Source organism: Amborella trichopoda, chromosome 10 (assembly GCF_054954075.1).
Source record: "Amborella trichopoda isolate Santa Cruz 75 chromosome 10, AtrichopodaSantaCruz75HAP2 v2.0, whole genome shotgun sequence".
NCBI lineage: Eukaryota > Viridiplantae > Streptophyta > Magnoliopsida > Amborellales > Amborellaceae > Amborella > Amborella trichopoda.
In genome coordinates, this window is record NC_142345.1 from 463472 (window position 1) to 491148 (window position 27677).

Sequence of the window (27677 nt, forward strand, 5' to 3'; positions counted from 1 at the left end):
AAAAGCATCAACCAAGCCATTTTTTTTATGATTAACATGGCAAAAGATTGTCTTTGCCAGTAATGGCTAATCGAATATCGTCCATAACATCAGTCCAGAGCCAAGGCTCTGGGGGGTGGATCTAACAAAAGCATCAACCGAGCTATTTTTTTCATGATTAACATGGCAAAAGATTATGTCTTTGCCAGTAATGGCTAATCGAATATCGTCCATAACATCAGTCCAGAGCCAAGGCTCTGGGGGGGTGGATCTAGCAAAAGCATCAACCGAGCCATTTTTTTCATGATTAACATGGCAAAAGATTATGTCTTTGCCAGTAATGGCTAATCGAATATCGTCCATAACATCAGGGCTCTGGGGGTGGATCTAGCAAAAGCATCAACCGAGCCATTTTTTTCATGATTAACATGGCAAAAGATTATGTCTTTGCCAGTAATGGCTAATCGAATATCGTCCATAACATCAGTCCAGAGCCAAGGCTCTGGGGGGTGGATCTAGCAAAAGCATCAACCGAGCCATTTTTTTCATGATTAACATGGCAAAAGATTATGTCTTTGCCAGTAATGGCTAATCGAATATCGTCCATAACATCAGTCCAGTGCCAAGGGACGTTGCAAGGGTGTTTGCACTATGAAATAACACTTGTCGAGTCGCCTTCAACAATCACTTGAGTTACAGCTTTGAAGCTTGCTGAGCCCTTCGTTAACAGCACGAAGCTCAGCTTCATTAATATCACAATTCTGAAGACCGCTACCGTGAATGAAAATAGCCTCTCCAAGATTGGATAGTTCCTAAGAAGGCCACCATAACTCGTAACACCCTCAACTGGTCGAATATTTCCATCAAAATTTCGTTTGAGCGAGCCAAGAGGAGGTGGTTGCCAAGCAGCTGACATAGCTTTCTTCAAGGGATGGTAATTCCGAGAAACTTGAAGCAAAGCAATCTTTGGGGTATAGATTAAACTTCAATAGAGTCTGAATCCATTGTGCGGTCCCTCGGATAACTTACTTGATCTATAATGAACTGGAAATCAGGAGATTTCCCTTAAAAATAATCCTGGTATTCCCCTCTTTCCAAATGAACCACACCAAGGCCATAGGGACTGGGATAAAATAGAACACAACTCCGTAAAGAAAGACAATTTTTCATTACTAGCATTTGGTCCATATACATTGGAGATAACAAAGAGGTCCACAGAGAACTTCACAGACAGACATTTGAAAGAGCAGGACGAAAGGGAACCCTTCACAACTATAAGGGCCACCACCAGATTGGCCCATAGCAGAAGAAAAAACAAGACCCCCATAAGCTCCTTACCAAAGAGGCATGAGGGCAGGCCAACTTAGTTTCTTGGAGTAAAATGTGAGGCTTATGAAAAGAACCTTCATGATTGACCTGAAGTCCTTACTCCCCTTGGTGGCTCCAGAAGAGCCTGCAGAGGAGGGGTCAAATGAAAGCTCCGCCAAGAGAGCGTCAACCTCTTTCTCCACCCGGGAGCGCATCCTCTGGGGCCTTGGGAAGCAGGCTAGTCCATCTCAGGCGCATCAATGGGCCTCCTCCACCACTTTAATCGTGCCCTTAAACTTGACACCCATATCATTGATCATATCCCCGGCCTCCTCCCTAACCACACCCTCCTTGCTGGGTCAGTTTCGGGATCTAGGGGAGAGGGAGAGCTCCTTCGAGGAAGAGTCGGAGGTGGGGAGAGGAAGCCAAGAAGAGAGCCTTTTGGAGAAAGACATCGTCAGTCAGACCTTGCGGGAAGACGAACGGACGGCTAGATTTTGGATGCCCGTCCATCATCTAGGCTAACGAATCGATTGGGTCACGATGACGATCCGCTGGAGTCAAACAGCGGTGCCTTGCATCAACAGGCTTCCCAAGTCCAGTCCTAAAAGAGGCTCAAATCCGAAATAGGTGGGCAGAAAGAGTTTAGAGTCTTGGGGGTCGATGGTAATAACCTTCGGTCTACTCCCCATGCTAGCAGCTTCAAAGTCCTTCTCCAACCTGATGCTCCCCTGAGATGACTCATCATGAGCTCCGGGCTTGTAGCTCCTAACCTTTCCCCCAAAGGACGAGTGCGAACGCCCCCACGAACCAGTCGCTTGAAACCTCATTGCTTCCTTAATGGTTGGCTTGCCGTAGTGCTCTCTCTCTTGCGCCTTTATTCATTGGCTCTTTCTCACTCTTGTTCTCCTTTCAGTCTTCTTCCCTTAATCAGCTCTTTCCTCGCATCAAAAGCATCTTCCACTGAAATTTTTGAGATTGTTTAGAGCCTCGAACTTGTATAAACTTTTTCTTTAGATAATGCCAGTATATATTCAACATAAAATATATATATATACATATTTTTTTGTTTTCATTTTTGGATCGGCTCCGGGTTCAAGTCCCATAAATTTTTTCGGGTTTGGGTTTGGGTCCGGGTCTGGCCCGGATCCCCGTTGCCACCCCTTGTGCTCCATGCAACATGTTCCAAAAGCCCAATATTTGAATCTTCCAAGGCCAATTTTTTGTTGAGGCAAATTTTTACGCAAGTAACATGAACCCTAAGTAAACCAAATATCCGATACCATAATCTCGAAGCAACATAGCAATGAATAAAGACATGATTCCCAAATTCACCATCAATATGTATTATTTCCAAGACTTGAAATCCCCTTTTTTCTCTGGAGTTCGAGATGATCAATTGGAGGGATTTTCGGTATCAGAAAAACCTTTTCAAGCAAATTTTTGAGGTGCCCCGTAATTTTGTAGTATAAAATTGACCCTTTGATAACTTTTGCAATGTCGATAGTTCATCTTTTGAGTGTATTTTGATAGTCTTTTATTCTAGGGTGTAACTAATAGATCTCTGCAATAAGGACAGGCCTTTCTAATCCCGCAACTTACCTATTTGAAGATAGGAAGAAGTCTATATGGAGCAGAAGCTCTAAACAATCAAATTAGAGCCCACCTCAAAAATTTCACTAGAAGAGGTTTTAATGCTCAAATATTCTCAAATTGATCATCTCGATGTCATGAAGATTTTCAAGATTTCATAGATATGTTTGATCTCCACTATTTTTTAAACTTTTAATTTTATAATTAAAGATAAAAATATATTTTAAAGCTATCACAAAGATTTCAGTATTGAAACTACATTTCTAGACACTATTTAAAAGTGCACTTTATTTTGATTGTTTAGAGCCTCAGCTCTACACAAACCACACCCTTCAAGATATGGGGTCAATATGGGCTTAAAAACCGAACATTTGTCAGGTTTGGACCCTCTGGTAATTTTATCGTTCAATGGAGTTTTTTTTTTTTTTTTTTGAAAATATTCACGATCATTTCTTGACCCTATTTGGGTGGCACATGCATTGAAATGGCATTTACTCTTGATTAGTCAGAGCAAAGCCCCTTTCCAGTTTCAAGTATGCAGCACTAAGAGAAAGAAATACACCTAGGCAAATGGCTTATCCAGGACTCGTAATATTCATCACAAAACAATACACCTCTGACCCCAACCACAAAAAAAAATATTTAATTTATTTTCTATGAACAAATTTTGGCTGAAATTTGGGACATCCCCTCTCCTTCTTGGGGATCACCTAGCCAAAAAAAAAAAAAAAAAAGAAGAAAACTTATGAAAATAAATGACCAAAATGCCACTGAAAGTTTAGGGGTATTTTGATAATTTTTTACCGTCTAATTTTTATTATTATTATTTTTATATTGTACACCCCTATCAGATGTATGCATGCCTCAAATTAGGCTACAAAATGACATATAGAATAAAAATAAAAAATAAAACATTATGAGGTGTCAAATCAAGATCCAACGCTCAAACGCCAACTTATGCCATTGTAACTTAAGCCATCTCAGCCATATGTTAAGATCTGACAGCTGAGATTAATGGTCACATACTCGCATGTGAGTGGGGTTCACATAAAAAGCTTTCCCTGAATTTAGTGAATATAAGAACTACACTAGTGAGTCAACAAAAAGTGAGTCAAGAAGAAGACAATAATTAAACTCGATACAGACTGTTCAAAATTAGTTGTTTCTGACATGGTAAAAGTTTTTATACTTCCCTATGCTTGCCCCCATTCGTCCAATTTAGATCAAATGTATTAACCGTTTGATCTAGATCCGATGCCTAAGACTATTCTATTTTCAGTTTTTTTATACACATTATGTGAATATGAAATTTGATACGCGTTATCATCTCAATAGGATGTACCTTAAAAAAATATTAAAAACATTTTTTAATAAAATATAATAACTAAAATCACTGGAAAATTTTAAGGGTATTTTGATAATTTTATTTTATTGAGAATATTTTTATTCGTACAACCTTACGAAGAGTGGACATCCAAAATTTGGTGTCAAAATAATTTGTAAAAAAAAAAATTTAAAATAAAATATTGTAGAGACTAGACATTGTGAATGAGGTCATCTCAATAGGGGAAAGCATGAAATTTTTATGCAGTGGGTGACATTGTGAATGGAGTCATCTCAATAGGGGAAAACATGAAAGTTTCATTCAGTGGGGGAAACATAAAAAGCTACAATACAGTCAATTTCTTTCAGCATTTATTTCATGTAAATCATCTCAAGATAGAAGTGGTAAAAGTTAGCTTACTGGAAAGTGGCAAGGCCTTTCTGTACCAATTCCATGAAACACACAATAAGTGTTTGGGATAGCTTTTCATGAAAGACTTTACTTATCACGAAACTCAATCCTCTCCTTATGTTATCACTGTAAATACATAACCTCTTCCCCTTTCAGGAGAACAAAATTTTATGACTACGACACATTCTCTATACATTCCTAATAGGCCGCACAAGCATGTTTGAGATACATGTTCACCTAAAAAAATGCAAGCAATTGCAGAAACTACATGCATGGAATACAATGTTTACCATTTCTACACATGCCCGCTAGGACACGGGGTTTCTCCGATTTCTCCTCTCTGATTTTTCTGCAGCATTGTTTAATTGGTTCTCTGAGGATTTGCAACGTTGCCGCCATTCGGTTTCCCAGCTTAAGTTAGGCCAACTTTTGTGCCCAGTAATCCTCGTCTTGAGTGAGTGTCCTTGAAATGAGCTCTAACGGTTACAATTTCTGACCTTGAAGAAGAATCCTGCTGCTGATACCATTCTTTTGAATTAGGTAAGCCCTTGAAGAGAGTGCTCTTGCTCGAATCCAAGGTAGCAGTCTGAAATGACAATCAGCTTCATGTCCTGCATCCACTTTTGACATCAATCAGCACCATAAAATACAATATCTCAAATTGTGTGTGCATCTGAGAGAGAGAGAGAGAGAGCTGAGAGAGAGAAAGAGAGAGATCACCCATTTTGTCCATTAAGATGCGTGGTTATTTAAAAAATAAGAAAATATACTTATTTATTTAGTAAGATATATGGTTATTAAAAAATAAAAAAATAGACTTATTTAGCGATAAATTAATTAAAGAAAGAAAATTAACTTAATATGCTATGTGGAATGAGTGGCTCATTATATTAAGAAAGTGGCAAAAGAAATTTTATAAAAAAACTAGAAGGAAAAGAAATTCCGATAAAGAAAGGCGGTGGTGGAGTGATAAAGTTCAGAAAACTACTAGCAGAAAACGATCATATGTTATAAAACTTGGCAATTTAATAGAAATTATCAAAACTTAGAAGAATATAAAAATGCTAAAAAAGCATTAAATTAATAATAAATAAGGCTAAACTTAAAGCATATGATGATCTATACAGTAAACTGGGAATAAAAAAAATTAAAAATATATCTTCAAATTAACAAAAATGAGAGAGAAAGAGTTAAGGATCTATACCATATTAAATGCATTAATATGGTGGAGAGTCTATTTTCAAAAATTATTAAATAAAAAACACAATGGGAACACAACAATAGAAGCGATGGTTGGCATAAATGAAGGTGAAGGTTATGAATACATTCGTATGATTAGGACATCGGAAGTAAAAGAAGCTTTGAAGATGATATAGATAGGAAAGACTTTAGGACCAAATGGTATCGCGATAGAGGTTTGGAAGTGTATGGGGGAGATCAATATTGACTGGTTGACCAAGTTATTTAACAAGGTGTTGAAAACAAAAAAAATACCAGACGAATGGAGGAAAAGTATTGCAATATCTATTTACAAGAACAAATGAGACAATGAGGTTCAATGTCATTGATGACTATTTGTTCTTTATTTTTTACTCTAAGTGTTTGAGATGAAGTTGCATTTTTACTAGTTAGATTCCTTATTAAATTTGCCATCCATAGGTTGCGGATAATGACAATCTGGACATTCAGTGGCCCAGCGTTTTCCCTAAGCGGCTCTTCCTGGCCTTGGCGGTACTTTGCAATAGGCGTTCACTTGTCTCTTGCCTTAACTCTCGGACCAACTTTCTAGGATGTAAATTTAACTTAGTTTCGCTAGTCAAGATGTAACTTGTATCTCTTACAACTCATTGATGTAAAAAGAACAGGTTTACTGTTTGACAGTTTAACTGTTTACACAGTTTCACTGTTGGACAGTTCTACTGTTGTAACTGTGACAGTTTTACTGTATGGCTCTGATACCAACTTCTTCTGTGAATCTAATAGACAAAATAGTAATCCAAAAATGGTTTGTCTACGTTAAGATAATTGTTGCTCAAGATTATAGTTTTGAAACATCAGCTTTAATAGATTCTGGAGCTGACTTAAATTGTATCAATGAAGGACTCGTACCTTCAAAATATTTTGATAAAACTACTCAAATATTGAATACAGCAGATGGAAGTAGATTATTTATTAAATATAAATTATCTAATGCTTCTGTTTGTAATAATCACCTATGTATAGATACACCATTCATAATGGTAAAAGGATTAAGCCAAACAGTAATACTTGGAGTTCCATTCCTTACTTTTTTATATCCTTTAACCATAGATGAAACAGGAATATCTTCAGTTATTCAAAATATTCCAATACATTTTAATTTTATACATAAACCAAAATTGAAAGAACCCAATAGTGTCAAAAGTCAATTGAATAACAAAGAAAAATTTCTTTGTACCCTTAAACAAGAAATTAAATATAAGGCTATTGAAGAACAATTACAAACTTCTGTAATACAACAAAAGATTCAAGCATTACAACAACATATAGAAACTTCAATATGCAGTGAGCATCCCAATGCTTTTTGGGAAAGGAAAAAGCATAGTATCAGTCTACCATATGAACAAGGCTTTGATGAAAAACAAATACCTACAAAAGCTAGACCAATACAAATGAATACTATCTTATTAGATATGTGCCGAAAAGAGATTAATGATCTCCAACAGAAAAAACTAATAAGACCAAGCTCCTCACCATGGAGCTTTGCAGCCTTTTATGTCAATAAAAATGCTGAAAAGGAACGAGGAGTTCCTAGACTTGTTATTAATTATAAACCTTTGAATAAAGTCTTGAAATGGATAAGATATCCAATTCCCAATAAAACAGATTTATTAGATAGAGTTGCTCAAGCATGTATCTTTTCCAAATTTGATATGAAATCTGGATATTGGCAAATACAAATCCAAGAACAAGATAAATATAAAACTGCATTTAATAATCCATTTGAACAATACTAATGGAATGTTATGCCATTTGGTTTGAAGAATGCTCCATCAGAATTTCAGAAAATAATGAATGATGTTTTTAATACTTACCATCATTTTATGATAGTATATATTGATGATGTGCTAATATTCTCGGAATCGATAGATCAACATATCAAACACATTTATACATGCAGTCCGGAATGCTGGATTAGTTGTTTCAGCCAAAAAGATAACATTATTCAAAACCAATATAAGATTTCTAGGACATATGATTCATCATAGAACTATCATTCCCATAGATAGATCCATACAATTTGCTGATAAATTCCCTGATCAAATACTTGATAAAAAGGAACTTCAAAGGTTCCTAGGTTGCTTAAATTATGTTAGTGATTTCTATCCTAACCTTGCTTTAGACTCTAAACCTTTATATGATAGACTCAAAAAGAATCCTCCACCATGGACCAATATCCATACCAAGGCCGTACAGGTAATTAAAAGCAAGGTAAAGACACTAGACTGTCTCTCCCTACCTCATCCAACTGCTTTTAAAGTCATAGAATGTGATGCTTCTGACAAAGGCCTCGGTGTTATTCTTAAACAAAAAATTGATTCTCAAGAACAATTACTTCGTTATACTTCAAAAGCTTGGAATAGTACTCAATTAAATTATTCCATGGTTAAAAAAGAACTCTTAGCAATCGTTCATTGTGTTTCCAAATTCCAAAGTGATATTTTAAACCAACACTTTCTCATAAGAACTGACCGCAAAGCAGCCAAGGATATTCTGCAAAAAGATGTTCAAAATTTAGTTTCTAAACAAATATTTGCTCGATGGCAGGCTATATTATCTGCCTTTGATTTTTCTATCGAACACCTTCCCGGGTCTTCAAATTCATTACCAGATTTCTTAACCCGTGAATTTTTGCAGGGGGGGCAACACTGACTCAAACGACGAACAGCCCTTATCACTTGCCTTGCAACTGTTCGAAGACAATAAGAATATTAATATTTCACCTTTACTTTCACCTATCAATATGGGTTCTCGAGGTACTCCTCGTAGAGACAAACAACCCAAAACCAGTAAAATAATACAATATGAAGGGGAACAACCGCCTTTGGCAATTCGTTCGCCTTCTCGATCTCCTGTCCACCAAATTACCTATCCTGAAGCTACAGCTTCAAAACCCACATATTCTCCAGCACAAAGCAAATCTGCTACTCCATCCAATATACCCAGATCTGTCTACCACGAAAAAGCCTATCTCATGGATATTACTATCGATGAGAAATATATCAATACTGAGCCCATAAAACTTGCTCCTCTTTATTTGCTCAACCATCTTAACCCTTCCAATGGGGTTAAAACAAGAGAATACTTTGAGGCAATATTAATGGAAACAGGATCCATTTCTGTAGTCCATTATTTTCAACAAAACACTTGGACTATTGCATATTCTAAAGTCCAGATCAAAAATATACTTTCCTATGAAGAGTGGGGTTACAATCCCGCGCATGGAAAGAAACTTCAAAATCCAGACTTTTCATACAAGTATTTTAAGTATGCCGAATACATTGAGGCATGGCACAAATTTTTCTATTATCAAAATCCTAATTATACTCATAGCTGGTATATCCAGTTTAGATTACATATTTTAGAACGCTTTCCCACCTGGTTCAAAAACTGGTTTTTTGTGTGGGGATCAACTGTTCAAATTTTACCACCTGCATTCAAAATAGTGCAGGACAAATTCCAAGCCTATAACCAGACTGATAACACCATAGACAATCACCTCTATTTTATGGCCTTGTACCAAATACCTTGGATAATGAAATGGGAGTACACCATCTCCCCTGATACCACCTCTGATTACACCTATATACCTAGACTTGGAAAGACCATTTCCGTTAAATGGTGGGACATCTTTAATATGGACCCATCCTCACTTACTCCAAAAGAATTCCTCCAAAACCCCTGGATAAAACCCAAAGCCAGAATACAGCCAATACTTCTTTTGATTTTCCCACATACCTAAGAAATATGTTGCAAGTAAACCCTAATGCCTCAAAAGAGACATTAGAAAACCAGATGAAAGAAATATTTGCTGAGGCAGGGAGAAAGCCAGTCTCCTCTGACGAAACAGTACAATCCTCTCCCTTGCATATTAATCAATACCTCAATCTCCCAATAGAAGATCCGGAAGAAACTGACCCAGACGAAGATGAAAACGATCCGGATGAGTTCAGTCAACGACCATAGATCACCACCAATACAAAAGAAGATCATCACCGACATAAAGATCACCACCAATACAGAAGAAGATCGTCACCGACATAAAGATTCCCTTCCAATCTCATCACCGACAAACCACTGCATAAAGACCGTACAAAGATTCTGCACCGACACAAAAGGACAAGAAAAACTGTGGCACCGACACAACAGGACAAAACAAGCACTGTGCCAGATGCTTTTACTGTGGCCATTAACAGAAAAAACAAAAAAATACTGTAGCAAGATGCTTTTCCTTTTGTCGTTTTTTATTTTATGTCACCTCACTTACCTTTACGTCTCGTCCTCTTTTACTTTACCTTTATGTCCCCTCTTCTTTGCTTCGAGCCGAAGGAACCTCCTCTATATAAGGGCAACCTCCTCCTTCTTCAACCAAGGTCGAATTCTCCCTCTCTCTCTAAGGCTTTCCTCAAGCCTCTCTAAGTTCTCTTCTCTCCTCTCTCTGAGTTCCTCTTCTTCTCTCCTCTCTCTGAGTTCATCTTCTCTCTTTGAGTTCATCCTCTCTGAGAAAAGTTACTCTTTCTCTTAATCCTTCTTCATCCAGACAGACCAGAACATATCCAATATCAGCTACTATGACCTCGTAGCCAAAATATTCCAGGTTCAATAATCTCTCCTCTTCTGAATATGTGTGACTGCAATTTTCATTCTCTTCCTACATACTGCCCAGAAAACTGGAAGTTATTTTCCAGCTATTGTATATGCACCCAGTGAGTCTTTCATAAACATTTTACTTTCTGTTTATCTCTCTACCTCTGAGTCCTCTGTTTGCTTCCTGCTTTACCATTTTCATATAGTGTTTTCCTATATAAGTGTGCTACCAGTATGTGCTTTATCTTGTAAATGTAAACAGTGTGCTACAAGTTTGAATAAAGTGTTGTTATGAATATTTGATTATGCAAATATTTCATTATGCAGTTTAAAATATTATTCAGTGTAAAAATTAGAGAATTTACCTACGCACAGTGGTTAGTAATAGATGTTTCTATTATTCCCTTTGTTTGCTTAATATTATTTGTATTTAACTATTATAGGATTTTGCAAGAATTAATAAGATATAATAGCATCTTATTCGCTTATTTACTCTGAAACAAGTTAAAATTATATGCAAAAAATAGTTCAACAAATATACAAATTCAAAGAATTAAGATTATAATTCTTAAGATTATAATTCTCAGAGAGGATGAACTCAAAGAGAGAAGATGAACTCAGAGAGAGGAGAGAAGAAGATGAACTCAGAGAGAGGAGAGAAGAAGAGGAACTCAGAGAGAGGAGAGAAGAGAACTTAAAGAGGCTTGAGGAAAGCCTAAGAGAGAGAGGGAGAATTCGACCTTGGTTGAAGAAGGAGGAGGTTGCCCTTATATAGAGGAGGTTCCTTCGGCTCGAAGCAAAGAAGAGGGGACATAAAGGTAAAGTAAAAGAGGACGAGACGTAAAGGTAAGTGAGGTGACATAAAATAAAAAACGACAAAAGGAAAAGCATCTTGCTACAGTATTTTTTTGTTTTTTCTGTTAATAGCCATAGTAAAAGCATCTGGCACAGTGCTTGTTTTGTCCTGTTGTGTCGGTGCCACAGTTTTTCTTGTCCTTTTGTGTCGGTGTAGAATCTTTGTACGGTCTTTATGCAGTGGTCTGTCGGTGATGAGATTGGAAGGGAATCTTTATGTCGGTGACGATCTTCTTCTGTATTGGTGGTGATCTTTATGTCGGTGATGATCTTCTTTTGTATTGGTGGTTATCTATGGTCGTTGACTGAACTCATCCGGATCGTTTTCATCTTCGTCTGGGTCAGTTTCTTCCGGATCTTCTATTGGGAGATTGAGGTATTGATTAATATGCAAGGGAGAGGATTGTACTGTTTCGTCAGAGGAGACTGGCTTTCTCCCTACCTCAGCAAATATTTCTTTCATCTGGTTTTCTAATGTCTCTTTTGAGGCATTAGGGTTTACTTGCAACATATTTCTTAGGTATGTGGGAAAATCAAAAGAAGTATTGGCTGTATTCTGGCTTTGGGTTTTATCCAGGGGTTTTGGAGGAATTCTTTTTGGAGTAAGTGAGGATGGGTCCATATTAAAGATGTCCCACCATTTAACGGAAATGGTCTTTCCAAGTCTAGGTATATAGGTGTAATCAGAGGTGGTATCAAGGGAGATGGTGTACTCCCATTTCATTATCCAAGGTATTTGGTACAAGGCCATAAAATAGAGGTGATTGTCTATGGTGTTATCAGTCTGGTTATAGGCTTGGAATTTGTCCTGCACTATTTTGAATGCAGGTGGTAAAATTTGAACAGTTGATCCCCACACAAAAAACCATTATTTGAACCAGGTGGGAAAGCATTCTAAAATATGTAATCTAAACTGGATATACCAGCTATGAGTATAATTAGGATTTTGATAATAGAAAAATTTGTGCCATGCCTCAATGTATTCGACATACTTAAAATACTTGCATGAAAAGTCTGGATTTTGAAGTTTCTTTCCATGCGCGGGATTGCAACCCCACTCTTCATAGGAAAGTATATTTTTGATCTGGACTTTAGAATATGCAATAGTCCAAGTGTTTTGTTGAAAATAATGGACTACAGAAATGGATCCTGTTTCCATTAATATTGCCTCAAAGTATTCTCTTGTTTTAACCCCATTGGAAGGGTTAAGATGGTTGAGCAAATAAAGAGGAGCAAGTTTTATGGGCTCAGTATTGATATATTTCTCATCGATAGTAATATCCATGAGATAGGCTCTTTCATGGTAGACAGATCTGGGTATATTGGATGGAGTAGCAGATTTGCTTTGTGCTGGAGAATATGTGGGTTTTGAAGCTGTAGCTTCAGGATAGGTAATTTGGTGGACAGGAGATCGAGAAGGCGAACGAATTGCCAAAGGCGGTTGTTCCCCTTCATATTGTATTATTTTACTAGTTATGGGTTGTTTGTCTCTACGAGGAGTACCTCGAGAACCCATATTGATAGGTGAAAGTAAAGGTGAAATATTAATATTCTTATTGTCTTCGAACAGTTGCAAGACAAGTGATAAGGGCTGTTCGTCGTTTGAGTCAGTGTTGCCCCCCTGCAAAAATTCACGGGTTAAGAAATCTGGTAATGAATTTGAAGACCCGGGAAGGTGTTCGATAGAAAAATCAAAGGCAGATAATATAGCCTGCCATCGAGCAAATATTTGTTTAGAAACTAAATTTTGAACATCTTTTTGCAGAATATCCTTGGCTGCTTTGCAGTCAGTTCTTATGAGAAAGTGTTGGTTTAAAATATCACTTTGGAATTTGGAAACACAATGAACGATTGCTAAGAGTTCTTTTTTAACCATGGAATAATTTAATTGAGTACTATTCCAAGCTTTTGAAGTATAACGAAGTAATTGTTCTTGAGAATCAATTTTTTGTTTAAGAATACCACCGAAGCCTTTGTCAGAAGCATCACATTCTATGATTTTAAAAGCAGTTGGATGAGGTAGGGAGAGACAGTCTAGTGTCTTTACCTTGCTTTTAATTACCTGTACGGCCTTGGTATGGATATTGGTCCATGGTGGAGGATTCTTTTTGAGTCTATCATATAAAGGTTTAGAGTCTAAAGCAAGGTTAGGATAAAAATCACTAACATAATTTAAGCAACCTAGGAACCTTTGAAGTTCCTTTTTATCAAGTATTTGATCAGGGAATTTATCAGCAAATTGTATGGATCTATATATGGGAATGATAGTTCTATGATGAATCATATGTCCTAGAAATCTTATATTGGTTTTGAATAATGTTATCTTTTTGGCTGAAACAACTAATCCAGCATTCCGGACTGCATGTATAAATGTGTTAATGTGTTTGATATGTTGATCTATCGATTCCGAGAATATTAGCACATCATCAATATATACTATCATAAAATGATGGTAAGTATTAAAAACATCATTCATTATTTTCTGAAATTCTGATGGAGCATTCTTCAAACCAAATGGCATAACATTCCATTCGTATTGTCCAAATGGAACATTAAATGCAGTTTTATATTTATCTTGTTCTTGGATTTGTATTTGCCAATATCCAGATTTCATATCAAATTTGGAAAAGATACATGCTTGAGCAACTCTATCTAATAAATCTTTTTTATTGGGAATTGGATATCTTATCCATTTCAAGACTTTATTCAAAGGTTTATAATTAATAACAAGTCTAGGAACTCCTCGTTCCTTTTCAGCATTTTTATTGACATAAAAGGCTGCAAAGCTCCATGGTGAGGAGCTTGGTCTTATTAGTTTTTTCTGTTGGAGATCATTAATCTCTTTTCGGCACATATCTAATAAGATAGTATTCATTTGTATTGGTCTAGCTTTTGTAGGTATTTGTTTTTCATCAAAACCTTGTTCATATGGTAGACTGATACTATGCTTTTTTCTTTCCCAAAAAGCATTGGGATGCTCACTGCATATTGAAGTTTCTATATGTTGTTGTAATGCTTGAATCTTTTGTTGTATTACAGAAGTTTGTAATTGTTCTTCAATAGCCTTATATTTAATTTCTTGTTTAAGGGTACAAAGAAATTTTTCTTTGTTATTCAATTGACTTTTGACACTATTGGGTTCTTTCAATTTTGGTTTATGTATAAAATTAAAATGTATTGGAATATTTTGAATAACTGAAGATATTCCTGTTTCATCTATGGTTAAAGGATATAACAAAGTAAGGAATGGAACTCCAAGTATTACTGCTTGGCTTAATCCTTTTACCATTATGAATGGTGTATCTATACATAGGTGATTATTACAAACAGAAGCATTAGATAATTTATATTTAATAAATAATCTACTTCCATCTGCTGTATTCAATATTTGAGTAGTTTTATCAAAATATTTTGAAGGTACGAGTCCTTCATTGATACAATTTAAGTCAGCTCCAGAATCTATTAAAGCTGATGTTTCAAAACTATAATCTTGAGCAACAATTATCTTAACGTAGACAAACCATTTTTGGATTACTATTTTGTCTATTAGATTCACAGAAGGAGTAGGTATTATTTTGGCTTCTGAAGATTCAGGGATATCTAATGATGAATTGGGGTTATGTTTCATTAATTCATCAAAGTCTATTTCATCTGTGTCTGAATCTTGTTGAGACATTTGTTGTAATTCTAATGATTTAATTCTATTTTTGAGTTGAACTATTTCAGTTTTTATTTCTTTAATTTCTTGTTTGAGATCTGAAATAGTTGGTTCTTTTTGTTGAGAAGTGTGTTGGTCACTTACTCTTTTCATTATTGAAGCAAAGTTATATTCATCAGGGGATTTATTAAGAGGATTTGGTTTTGCTTTTTTTTTTGTGATTGATATAAATTGAGTAATGACAGCTCTCTTTTCTTCTGGATCAATAATTTTGTCAATAATATCTAAGATGAAATTATCTTCTTGGGTAAGTGTATGAACATTATGTGTTGATATTGGACAACTACAATTATCATTATCATTTGAACTTAAGGATTCTGTATCTGAAGAATTAATGGAGTCAAAAGATTCTGTCCACATTAAATCATCATCTCGGATTTGATCTATATGGGAATCAGAAGAAGTGGAAGATGAAGAATCATAATTAATTACATTGTATAATTTTGATTTTATTGTTTCATCTAACTGTAAGGCTTCTAATTTCTTTTTTAATTTACATTGGTGCTTATAATGCCCTACTTTACCACATTTATAGCAAACTGGTAATTTTCTCTTTTTCTTTGTATTGGGAGAAAATTTATTGATTAGTTTCCTTTTAGATTTTTTATAATACTTTCTATCTTTATCCTTATTTTTGGATTTATACTTTTCTTTTTTGTATTTTTTCTTCTTCTTATATAGATTGTCAGGCATATTTTTCTTATCAAGGTAGTATCCAAATTGTTCACAGAAGTCACCAAGCTCTTTTCGCTTAGTGATCTTTTGTTTATCTAATTGTCTTTTTAATTTCATATTTGTGCATAAGGCTAGACCTTCAGCACATATTTCTGCGGAGAGTTCTCCAAGTATATATGATGAATAGACAATAATTCCATTATGTTTTTTCCTTAGCCTTTCCTTGACTTTTTCAACAAACAAATATGGTAGACCAGCTATAAATTTCTCTTTTCAGTGGTCTAGCTGACAGTCTTCTCTTATTAATAATCTTGAGAAAAATACATCTTTATACCATTTATAATGAGATAGGATAGGACAACGTAGATTAGATAGCAGATCTTCCGATCTTAGTAAGGCTGTACTGCCTACAAAATGAAGTGTAATGGTATATATTAGAGTGTTGACAGCATCACTCTCTGTGTATATTATTTCTTGGTTTTGTTCATTTCTGACGGTCCATTGCCTAGTATTATTGAGGATTCTTTGTTTCGTGTCATTATCTACATAGAAATCCCACCATCCTCGTAACCAGCCAGTAAATCCATTTACTATTGCTTTTGCAACCTCTTGATCAGGGTTGCCTGCCATTTTATTTGCAGAAGCATACATAGTCATATGCCTCATAACATCAAACATTTTTAATTCTGATAATCCATCTATTTGCCAATTCACTATTGATCTTCCTGAATATGATACTGCCTGTTGTATGGCATCTTCTTCCATTTGTATATCAACAGGTGTAGGTCTTTTGTGATATGGTAAAGCTGTTATAGGTTTCCAATATTTTCCATAGGCTATTCTGTTTATGGTTTCAGAAATAGGGGTAGTATCCATAAATGCTTTTTCTTGATTTTGGATAGTATCTTCTATGATTGGTTCTTCTTCCTGAAGCATCATTGTCTCATGCTCAGGTAATTTTGCTTTGCCTTTATCAGAAGACTCAGGTGGTGTATGGATAATATTTGAAGGAGGAATCTGTATTTTTGGAGAAGGTATTCCTTTGATATCTAATTGGGATAACTTTGATATTAATTGATCCATAAGAGATTTATTATTATCTCCAATATGAAATTTATTTTTATTTAACTCTGGAGGTGGTTTGAACAAAACTGCCTTTGGTATAATTGTAGCAGAAGGCTGTTCTTTGGTAACAAGTCTTTCTATTCTTTCTGCTTGTTTACCTAGAGAATGCATATATAGATTTGTATAATTATTTTGTTCTACAATATGAGGTATTAATTCTTGTTTCTTACCAAGTTCTTTGGGTAAGATTTTATATGGAGTAGCAATTATATCGTATAATGATTGTGGTTGTGATGGTTCATCTTTAACTGGAATGGCTGCTTTTAGTATTATACTCTTCTCAGGTGGATGAGTACTACCAGTAGTTGTACCATCTGTACTGATATAAGTCTTTTCCTCTATTGTTTGGATATTATCAAATGAGGCGATATGGAGTTTATGTTGATAATTGCTTATCAACCATAGAAAATATCCTTCTGATTCTTTTTCCTTTTTAAGGAATTTATTATATTTAGCCTGTAATATTTCTCTTAATTGTAATGGTACTTTTGTAAGATACCATTGTCTGATATGTTTATTTTCCTCTGACATGAAATCTTGTTTAATATAATTATGATCAATCTTTTTCTTTTTTCTTTCTAATTTAGTGGCTAACTAAGCTGCTATATATTCATCTGAATATTTATCATGTGAATTGTCATATTCTTCTATTTGTAAAGTTAATATTTGAAAGTCTTGTAATTCTTCTATACTAGGTTCAGTGGTATTTGTTGTACTAGATTCAGGAGTATATGTGGGAATAACAACATGGTTTGTTGTTCTTCTTGTTCCTTGGAATTGTAAATCTGAACTAGGTATTGAAGAAGAAGGTTGAGTAGGATGTGGTAGTATTATCACATTGGGATTAGTAGAATAAGATTTTCTACTTGGTATTCTATTTTTGATATTCCTTTTCCTATTAATATTAATATCATCTTGAACTTGTAATTGTTGAAATTTAATTTGAATATTACCATCAGGATGTTCTATTATTTGATTAGGAATATGGTGTTGGGGAACCTCTTGAGGTTGATTGGCATGTTGTAATGCCCATGACTGTGGTAGTATAATATCTGACCATTTTAATGTTTTGGGAACAATCATGTTTGATTTTTCCATATTCGTTTGGAATAATATAGTTTGATCTTTTTGACCAATTTGCATAATATTTGGACATAAAGTATTCATGACTTTATAGTATATTCTATAAACTATTGCCAGATTCTGAGAACCTTGGTATCTAGAATATTTGGGTCAGTCAAAGAAACAGAAAAATTTGGAAAACAATTAAAATATATGGGACCACTACAGAAGCTGGATTCAACCATGCCAAGTAGCGAGTCTGTGAAAATATTGTGTCTTGTATCTCTTAGGCATACAAGCACAGAGGTGTTCAACCCTAATCGGGTCAAAGGTTTCACTGCTATTTGGATTAAACCGATATGTAAATATTTGTAATTATTTTCTTTATGTTTTTCAATGATTTTCTTTGAGAGTAGGTGAAAGTCTTCTTGGTTTTGAGTAACCGATAAACTTTCTTCTACTGTTTTGATGGCATAACCCATCTTGAATTTGGGAAAATTTACGAGCCACACTTTGAAGTTGTAGGAGAGAGTGATTAAGAAACAAATAATGCATGAAACAAGTGTATCAGAAAACCAATTCGGTTTTATGCCATGGAGATCAACAATTAAGACTATTTTCCTACTTAGACAATTGATTGAGAAGTTTAAGGTAAAGGGAAAAGACCTCCACATGATCTTTATTGATCTAAAAAAAGGTTATAATATAATACTTCAATATTTAATTTAGCGGGTGTTGGAAAAGAAAGAAGTCTCCAGATACTATATTGACATAGTGAGAGATGTGTATGAGAGAGCGCAACTAATGTACGAACAACTACTGGAGAGACGAATGAGTTTTAAGTGACAATAGATCTACATCAGAGGTCAGCGTTGAGCCCATACCTCTTTGTCTTAGTTATGGACGACTTAACCAGGCACCTACAAGATAGGTACCATGGTGTACGTTGTTCGCGGTCGACATAGTTTTGGATGAGACCCGAAACGGCATAAGCACAAAATTAGAACTTTGAAGGGATGCTATGGAATCTAAAGATTTTAAAATTAGCCGGACTAAGACAGTATATAAAATGCAAGTTTAGTAATAATAGGAATAGAGACAAGTAGTTAAGATTGACAACCAAGAATACCAAAAAGAGTGCACTTTCGATATCTTGGTTGGACAATCCATGAAAATGGAGAGATGGAGGAGAATGTCAGACAGAGAGTTAGAGCTGGGTGGGAAAAGTAGGGATGTGCAATCGGAGTTTTATGTGATCGCCACATACCAATAACACTGAAGAGGAAGGTCTTTAGAACAATTGTGAGACCAGCATTGCTTTTTGGGCTGAAATCTTGGGCGGTCAATAAACAACAAACTGAACCGATAATATTGAAGAGGAAGGTATTTAGAACAACTGTGAGACCAACGTCGTTTTATGGGGCGGAATCTTGGGCGGTTAATAAACAACAAACCAAACCAATAACACTGAAGAGGAAGGTCTTTAAAACAACTGTGAGACCAACATTGCTTATGGGGCGGAATCTTGGGTGGTTAAGAAACAACAAACCAATACGATGAGTGTCTCGAAGATGAGGATGTTGAGATGGATGAGTGGCAAGACAAGAAGGGATAGAATTTAAAATGAATACATTCGGAAGAATTTAGATGTGGCACCACTACGTACTAGGATGAGAGAAAGAAGATTTAGGTGGGTTTGGTATGTGCAATGCAGACCCAGTACAACACATGCTAGGTGCGTGTTGGTTCAAATAGAAATTGAAAAAGGGCATGAGGTAGGTCCAAAAGGACATGATTGGAAGTAGTGAGTAAAGATATAGGGACTTATAGCCTCAATGAGGGTATGACCCTTGATAGAGTAGCATGGTGGACCAGGATTCGTCAGCCGACTCCAAGTAGTTGGCAAAAGGCCGTGATGATGATGAAAATGTATGGTCATTTGTTGAGCTAACTATAATCCATCAGAGACACCAGCTCTACTATCATATGGTAGCGTAAGAGGTTCTCGAGCTAATTATAATCCACTAAAAGGCACCAGCTCTACTATCATATGATGGCATAAGAGGTTCTCAAAGCAACCTGAACTTCTCTTTAAAAAGCCCCAAGAGTTTCAACTTTCAATAGGACCCCAAAAATTCAAACTTATTTTGAGAAGGGAAGTTTTCCATAAGGTAAATTCAAATACTTGGAAAAGCAATCCCTTGGAAAAGCAATCCCAGCAGTTCAATAACCACTTCTCTCTTTCAAATTTTTAATTCGCAAGTTCCAGAAAATGAATGCCAACTTATGACAACTTATATCGATGAAGACAAGTTAGTAAAAAGGTTTTCATTCTAATGGATAATCCAATAGCATGCAGCTCACCTTGTTGCTACTCTGTCCAGCAGGAACGTCCATATGTGTTGCCAAGCGATCAGAGAAACTGACTCTTTTAAGAGCAAATAGTTCTGAGGTAGTGGTGTTACCCAGAACCAACCACCATGCTTCATCTTTAACCTGTTTAAAAGATGGCAAAAAGTTATTAGCTACCATGTTATGAGCTTTTCTTAAATACACAAAGTAAAATCTTACCTTTGGAAATCGAGGGGTAAACGCTCTTGTTTTGTGCTGTGACTTCATTTTCTCCAATTTTATTTGAAGCACTTGCTGGTCTTTTTGTTTCTCATATATCTTTAGTTTCACTTGAACACGTGGAAAACTCTGTAGTTCCTGCAAATAAAAGGCAAACAATATTACAAAAAACAAGAAAATTTACTGGCAAAATATACTGACATGTATAAGCCTTCAATGCCACACACACACACACCAAGGCATACATATGAAGCCTAAGAACAATGGTGGTAGAGACAATTCCTATTTATACCATTCCCTGGAGGTTTTGCGAACAAGACAAACACTGTGGAAGCAGCATGTAACAGTCAATAACTCAACGGTGTGGGAAAATAAAAGGAACATGAAACTCCTGCATGTCAATCCGCATACCATTTTACTCCCTCTCCCCGGCCAGTATCCGGTTCTCAAAATGTGCCCGTTTCCATTCTAACAGTTTCCCCTTCAAGATCGGCTGACAAATCCATATGCCTTATGTTCTGTCTTTTCAGTATTCACTCTCTCAATTTTATTTTCATTGTTCCTCTGTTTTCCTTTATTTCTACTCATTTTTTTCTTCATTTTTTCCTCCCTTGGGATAATTGATTTTTTTGGGTTATATATTTATTTATTATCATTTCCTACTATAATTTCATGCATTTCCTTCTCCCAGTTCATTTGCCTTCTTTTTTTCCTGGTAAAAAGAACATTGTTGCAACTAGTGTGCACACTCTTTTGAGGGAAATAGTAGTAAATAAAGGATGTGGACCGCAGTCAGTGTTTCCAAGTGACTTCCCATGGAAAGTACCGGAAGCAAAAGCAAACGATCCATAGAAATGCGTAAAGATGTGAACCGCAGTGTCTTTGTTTCCATGTGACTTCCCATGGAAAGTACTGGAAGCAAAAGAAAAAAATCCATAGAAATGCATAAAGTTTTCTTCAGAGAACTGTTTTCTCAAGTCTAGGCCGTAAATACTCAATCAGCATTTTATGCAGTAATATGTAAAAATAATCAAAGGAACATTTTAACTATTCAAGCATCAACAGATGGAACTTTGTAAAACTGACTTAATTCTTTTGGCTACGCCAAGTACTGACATAATTGACTACAAAGAGAATCCAACACCCACAAAATTCAAGCAGGATTAAACTGGCTGATGTGCAGGTGGACAAGATCATATGGAGGGATGCTTCATGAGTGGCTGAACAGATACCTGACCCAAATTAGAAGTAGGAAGATCTCGTAATAATCTTTGCAAATTTGACTTCGGCATATCCAAAAGCTGTAGCACATCTGAGATTCCTCTCAAGTTTAGGGAATTCAATAGGTCATCATTCATACATGGCAACATCCAGAGGGATGAATCTCTACCATACCAAAGCCCCTGCACCAAAGTAGAAAGTCATAGCTGTTAATCTATTGGTAAATTGCACTCTTAAATGGTAATCCGTGAGAATTTATTGATTATATCCTGATAAAGGAGAAATAGATTCATAACTACACAAATATAATCTATAACACTAGCTCATATCACGAAGATCATATTGAAAAAAAGCTTTAGTGCCACTTCTGAACATAACGTTCAAATGGCTACAGTCTAATTCACTTACCTGGAAAACACTCCATATCATAGTTACCGGGATTGGTATCGGGATCGATTCAGATCTCAAATTGGGATCAGGACCACATGACAGGCAGAAGGCTCCCTATGGTAGGGATCATGGTTCATATACCCTGAAATCTAGGGATCGAGTGGGGAGAGCACTATCCAAACCTAATCAGGATGGAATGATAAATTATACAGGACCAAGCTCCATATGATTAAAAATGGAGGCCCCGAAAAGCACTTAACTAGTATAGTAGTATAGTATATACTACTATACCATAGTGTTATACAGTACTATACTACTAACTATACAATAAGACTATACATGTACTACATATATATATATATATATATATATATATATATATATGTGGAAAAAGATTCTGTACGCTCATGGGTGTACTGCTACAGTAAACTCCGACGGCCCAGATTGAATCTGAGCCGATTTGACGATCACGGATGTTCGGTAGTGTTTGAATTATAGTTGTTTTTTTACAAATCCAAATCACTTGAAATTTTAGCCGTGTGTTCTTCAAAAATAGGTGAATCTACGAAAAATATAAAAAAAATATTTTACATGAAATATATTGAACAAAATACCCCTGAAAAGTTTTGGGGGTATTTTGGTAAAAAAAAAATTGAAAATTATTTTTTATTTTTATTTTTGCCCCTTGATGAGAAGAACACACATCTAAAATTTCAAGTGATTTGGATTTGTAGAAAAAAAAGTAAAATTCAAACACGAAATGAGGTCATGATTGTCAGATCGGCCCAGATTCAATCTGTGCCGTTGGCGTTTACTGTAGCGGTCAGCGAGTGGGCGTATAGAATCCACTCCATATATATATATATAAATGCACTATGTAATATTATATCATATTATATGCCACTATACAATACCACACTGATAGACTATACCATTTTGTTATATAATTTATATCATATTATATGCTACTATACAATACCACACTGATAGACTATACCATTTTGTTATATAATATTATATCATATTATATGCTACTATACAATACCACACTGATAGACTATACCATTTTGTTATGGACCCGGTTCTATGCGGCCAAGCCCGCATATGTAGAAATGTGGGCCGCTTAATAAATCTATTTTTGAGATGGATTTTAGGACTTAATTTTTAAGGACATGTAATCTCTAACATGGAGATCATGAATATGAAAAAATAAATAAATTTTAAAAATTAGAAATAACAATTCTAGTAAGATAACATTTGGACGGTTAGTTTCCATTGCTTTTAGACGGAACACCTACTTGCATCCATCTTTAAGATGGATGCTTTACACTTTCTGGACCGCATATGTAGAAATGGGTCCAGCCTGCATGAAACAATTTTCCTTTTGTTATACTCTACTACTATATTATATCACATTGCATATTACATCACATTGCTATACTATACTATACTATACTGCTGTATTATCTTATAATGCTGGAGAATTTGGATTCCTTGTAACTAAGGACCTCAATCCCCAATAGGAAGGATCGAGATCCCAAAACTTAAGAATCATAGAGGAGCAATGTATCCCTCCTCAGAGTGCAGTGTCGGGATTCCAGAGTGGCATTGACCCCTTGGTAGGTATCCCGGTAACTATATATCATTTACAATAAGGAAATGACATGTTGGCCTCTTTCAATCAACAGATCTACATAGAATGGGAGGTTTGTGGGTCATTACCTGCATGACCATTTGCAGAAGATGCATACAAGTAATTGCACTTGAAAGCCATCCACTATTGGCACAAATGTCAATCATGGCTTGGATAATTCGTATACTTTGATCCATTAGTGACTTCAAGTCTGTGGTATAGTCACTGATTGGCAATTGTAGCCGTGAAAAGTGTGCCTGACATAACAGCATAACATTAATGCAATTGATAAATCTTAAAAGAAATTGCTTGTTTCAATCTTCGATCATGATCCAAATTTATTATCTCATGCCCAGAACAACTGGTGCTCGTACAAATATTCCCTTAGAGTTGGGTGCATCTTACCTGAAAGAGTAAATTTGCTTTCACATGTGGATCATCAAGCTGGTACTTATCAATAAGATAAGGAACCTTCTCTGATAAATCCTCATTGTAATGTTCCTATACATAGATAACAGAAGAAATTAAAAAATGAGAGGAACTGCGTAACTACTTTTACATCAATATGCATATATTGTTTCATTGGAATTCATGTTCTGGTTTCGTAAAGTCGATGTTATTAAAAGAGTAGCAGAACAAATAGGGTCAAGACATCTAATGTATATTTGATTAATACAAGCAATGCATATAAAATAAAGATAAACAAGAAAATACAACTGGGTTATAATTACATATGAGATAAAGAAGTGACAGGTTCATGGCCAGAAAGTATACCTCATTATGTCTCACAGGAAGCTCATCGTACTCAGAAGCACCAGAAAGAATGTGCAGAAAAACCTGCATAATAAGCACGAGATATAAAAGTCAGCACAGAGCAGCTTTGAAAAATTAAAACTACTACAGTAACAATAATACAACTTATTGTTAAGAAACCCACCTCCAGTGAAGTATCTCGGCTGATGTTAGATCTAAACATTGAAACTGTCATATAGCTTAGGTAATACTGAGATGCAATGGACCCCAACATCGAAGGCTCAACACTGTTATCATCTATCTTAATGCAGCCACTGTCTTCTAAATCTTCCAATGTATTCTGGACCAACCTGTATTTTGGAACAGAAATTATTGGCATATCCATGGAAATGGTAGAACCTTATGCAATCAGAAAGTAACAAAAGATAATCTTACTTAGACAAATATGAGTTCACAGTTCCACTTTCAGTATCGTCCAAACCATAGTAAGTAGGATTGACAACCTACAGCACAAGAAGGTTATAATTTAGGTCTTTCCCAAAGCAAAATACACCAACACAAAGGTGCAAATATTAATTGGCCATTGTACTAGAAAAAAGTATTGTACACTAATATCGTGGAGATTTCAATAAGATAAGAGTGCCTTGTCTAGTGGAGACTGCAGCATAAGCATAAAAGGGAAAAGTAAACTTATTGACTATCAAATACTCAGCAAGATGCAAATAATTAGTATATATAAGTCTTTATTTTGTGGGGCATTCTTTCAAATTGTTGCTGACAGGAGTACTTTGGTTACTAAGAGAACTTTCTGCGGCAGGAAAACCACAATAGCATCCTCCTATCTCATTTTGCGGCCAGTTTTGGCGAAACTTGCAGATATTTCTGACAATCCAGGCAATTGATGAAATCACCTTTCCTTAATGACAAAAACCTTGGGGGAGAACAACATTGCCTCAGCTTTCTTTCAGGGACAGCCTGGTAATTTTGATCCATGTGTATAAATTTTACTCATCAATCTCCACGACCCAAATAAATAGATGGTGGAGACTGAATAGGAGATACCATTATGGTCCTCCAACAGGAGGACCAAAAGTTTACCCTCAGTATTTATACTATCAAACCAAATTAAACACCTCAGATGAGAAGCACAAGCATTGCAATGTGACAAGGGTAAAAGGGTATAGAACGTCATACTAATCTCCGAAATAGGTAAGTCCATGTGAGATAATGCACTGCATCCTCTTTATTACGAACTGTCCCTGAAACAATCTCTGCATTGATATGATCATGCAATTGTTCTCTCAAACTACTTTCGACTGGGAAGGGCTCATATAAAAACTGCAAAATGGGAAGGTAGACAAAACTTGTGTCAGTTTTGTGGAACCGTTTGAATGAGATATTTGGTTACTTAATTAATAATTTAAACCTTTTTGTAAAAGCTTTTCTTGGGTTCATGAACGAGAACGACTGCTTTTCCATGTTGGTCATATTGGGGACGACCAGCCCGGCCCATCATTTGCAAAATATCTGTAATAGGGAAATCAACATATCTTTTTGTTCTCCCATCATAATATTCAGTGCCCTGCAGCCATATTAGGAAGTTTATAACCAATCAGATGAAGGAATTCTTTACCAAGAAATATAAGTCACAGAAATTGAACCATACCCACCTTAATTACAACGAGATGAGCAGGAAGGTTAACACCCCATGCCAATGTGCTTGTGCAAACCAGGACCTATAGCAGCATCTCTAGCCAATGAGTGAATTGCTCATCCAGATTTAAAATTCCTAGCAGAAAGACAGTGAAGAAGTAGATGTATTAATAATTGATAGCACCTGAATTTTATTGTTCACAAACAGTTCTTCCACCAAAGACCTGTCTCTGTCATTTAACCCAGCATGATGCAAGCCAATGCCAAACTGCAATGTATGCCTCAGATTGAGATCAGTGACTTGAGAGAGTAGCATTTCCAAGGAATCTTCAGGAATACTGAGAAATTGCCTCGCACGTTCATCTGAAGCTGCAAACTGTAGTAGAATGTACAATAAGTAAAGACATCCAATACAACAAATAAGAAATATGTTGGAAACTCTCATGGCAAGATTTCACCTGAATGAGGTCAAGAGCTGTTAGTCTTGTTTGGCGGCGAGATGAAACAAAGATAAGAACTGGTTTCGTGGGTGAATGGGTGCATATGGCAGCATATGCAGGTTTGTTCATGCTGTTCATTCGAGGGCAGTAAAACTTCCCCGGGTATCCCTGTTGCAGAGCATAATAAGTTAATGAGTAATATCCAATAAGTAACAGAAAGGAAATGTGTTTATCCGTGATCATCAATTTCATTGATCTAACGGTTGATGCCCCAAGAACCAAAGGCAGGAAATTAAGACAGGAAGGAAAAACCTAACACAATTTAGAAAAACAGAAGGCACTTAAATCACGTAAAATCTAATGCACAGCATTGTTTTCAATCAATGGGAGCGTAAAAATTTAGCTCATTAAAGAGCATGTTTACTTGCCTGAATGTGAACTTCAAGAGGTACAGGCCTCACACTGGGTTTGAAATTAAAGAATCCAATGTCGTCAACACCCAACCAGTTGGCCAAGTCGCTGACATAAAACCAGCAAGTCCATTTGTAAGCAGATTGGGATGCATATGACAGAAAAGCATTACAAAGAAACATATTTACATGAAATATTGCATGTAAAACACTTACGGAAAAAATCAATCTTAATATATGCCATTTTTAAATATAGGGAGTTCAAGGAATTACCCATTTGTCTCAGAAACAGAATCTACAAAGAGTTCAAGGAATTACTCATTTGTCTCAGAAACAGAATACACAAAGATTTTAAGGAATTACTCATTTGTCTCAGAAACGGAATATACAAAGCACAGGAATAGACCGTAGGAACTATGATAAGAAAGATGAAGAGTGCTAGACTAAGTCAACGGAAGCACATTTTGGTTCTCTATGAAACACTAATTAGACCCCATGTGTCTTCAGCAGTTTCATGCGACGCTAGAACTAAATCCATAAAGAAGCTACTTCGGCCATTAAAGGATGTCCGGTTGTCTCCAAAACAGATAGAAACCTTCAAGTACTAGCCATTGAACATTTCTATTTACCGATTTCCATTGGACACAAATAGTAATAATAGAACTTAAAAGAATTTAATAATATTTCACAAAACATTAAATATACTGGA

General features: G+C 35.7%; 1 protein-coding gene across 9 annotated transcripts in view; it reads right to left on the minus strand.

The window, feature by feature from the left end:
- Positions 1-4687: 4687 nt before the first annotated feature.
- Positions 4688-27677, minus strand: part of LOC18428042 (U5 small nuclear ribonucleoprotein helicase) — a 97612-nt gene continuing 74622 nt past the window's right edge. For 5 of the 9 annotated variants that reach the window (XM_088850274.1, XM_088850269.1, XM_088850271.1 and 2 more), the window contains 15 exons: positions 26987-27077; positions 26577-26726; positions 26303-26494; positions 26136-26201; positions 25892-26047; positions 25660-25803; positions 24901-24968; positions 24650-24815; positions 24487-24549; positions 24118-24213; positions 23802-23969; positions 21701-21871; positions 20469-20606; positions 20262-20393; positions 4688-5235 (listed from right to left, as the gene is read on the minus strand). In XM_088850274.1, coding sequence (XP_088706400.1) covers positions 5152-5235; positions 20262-20393; positions 20469-20606; positions 21701-21871; positions 23802-23969; positions 24118-24213; positions 24487-24549; positions 24650-24815; positions 24901-24968; positions 25660-25803; positions 25892-26047; positions 26136-26201; positions 26303-26494; positions 26577-26726; positions 26987-27077 — 1885 coding nt within the window. In that variant the 3' untranslated portion in view covers positions 4688-5151. Of the gene's footprint in view, positions 5236-20261; positions 20394-20468; positions 20607-21696; positions 21872-23801; positions 23970-24117; positions 24214-24486; positions 24550-24649; positions 24816-24900; positions 24969-25659; positions 25804-25891; positions 26048-26135; positions 26202-26302; positions 26495-26576; positions 26727-26986; positions 27078-27677 lie in introns of all 9 variants that reach the window. The other 4 variants (XM_088850276.1, XM_088850272.1, XM_088850273.1 and 1 more) reach the window with 2 other exon arrangements.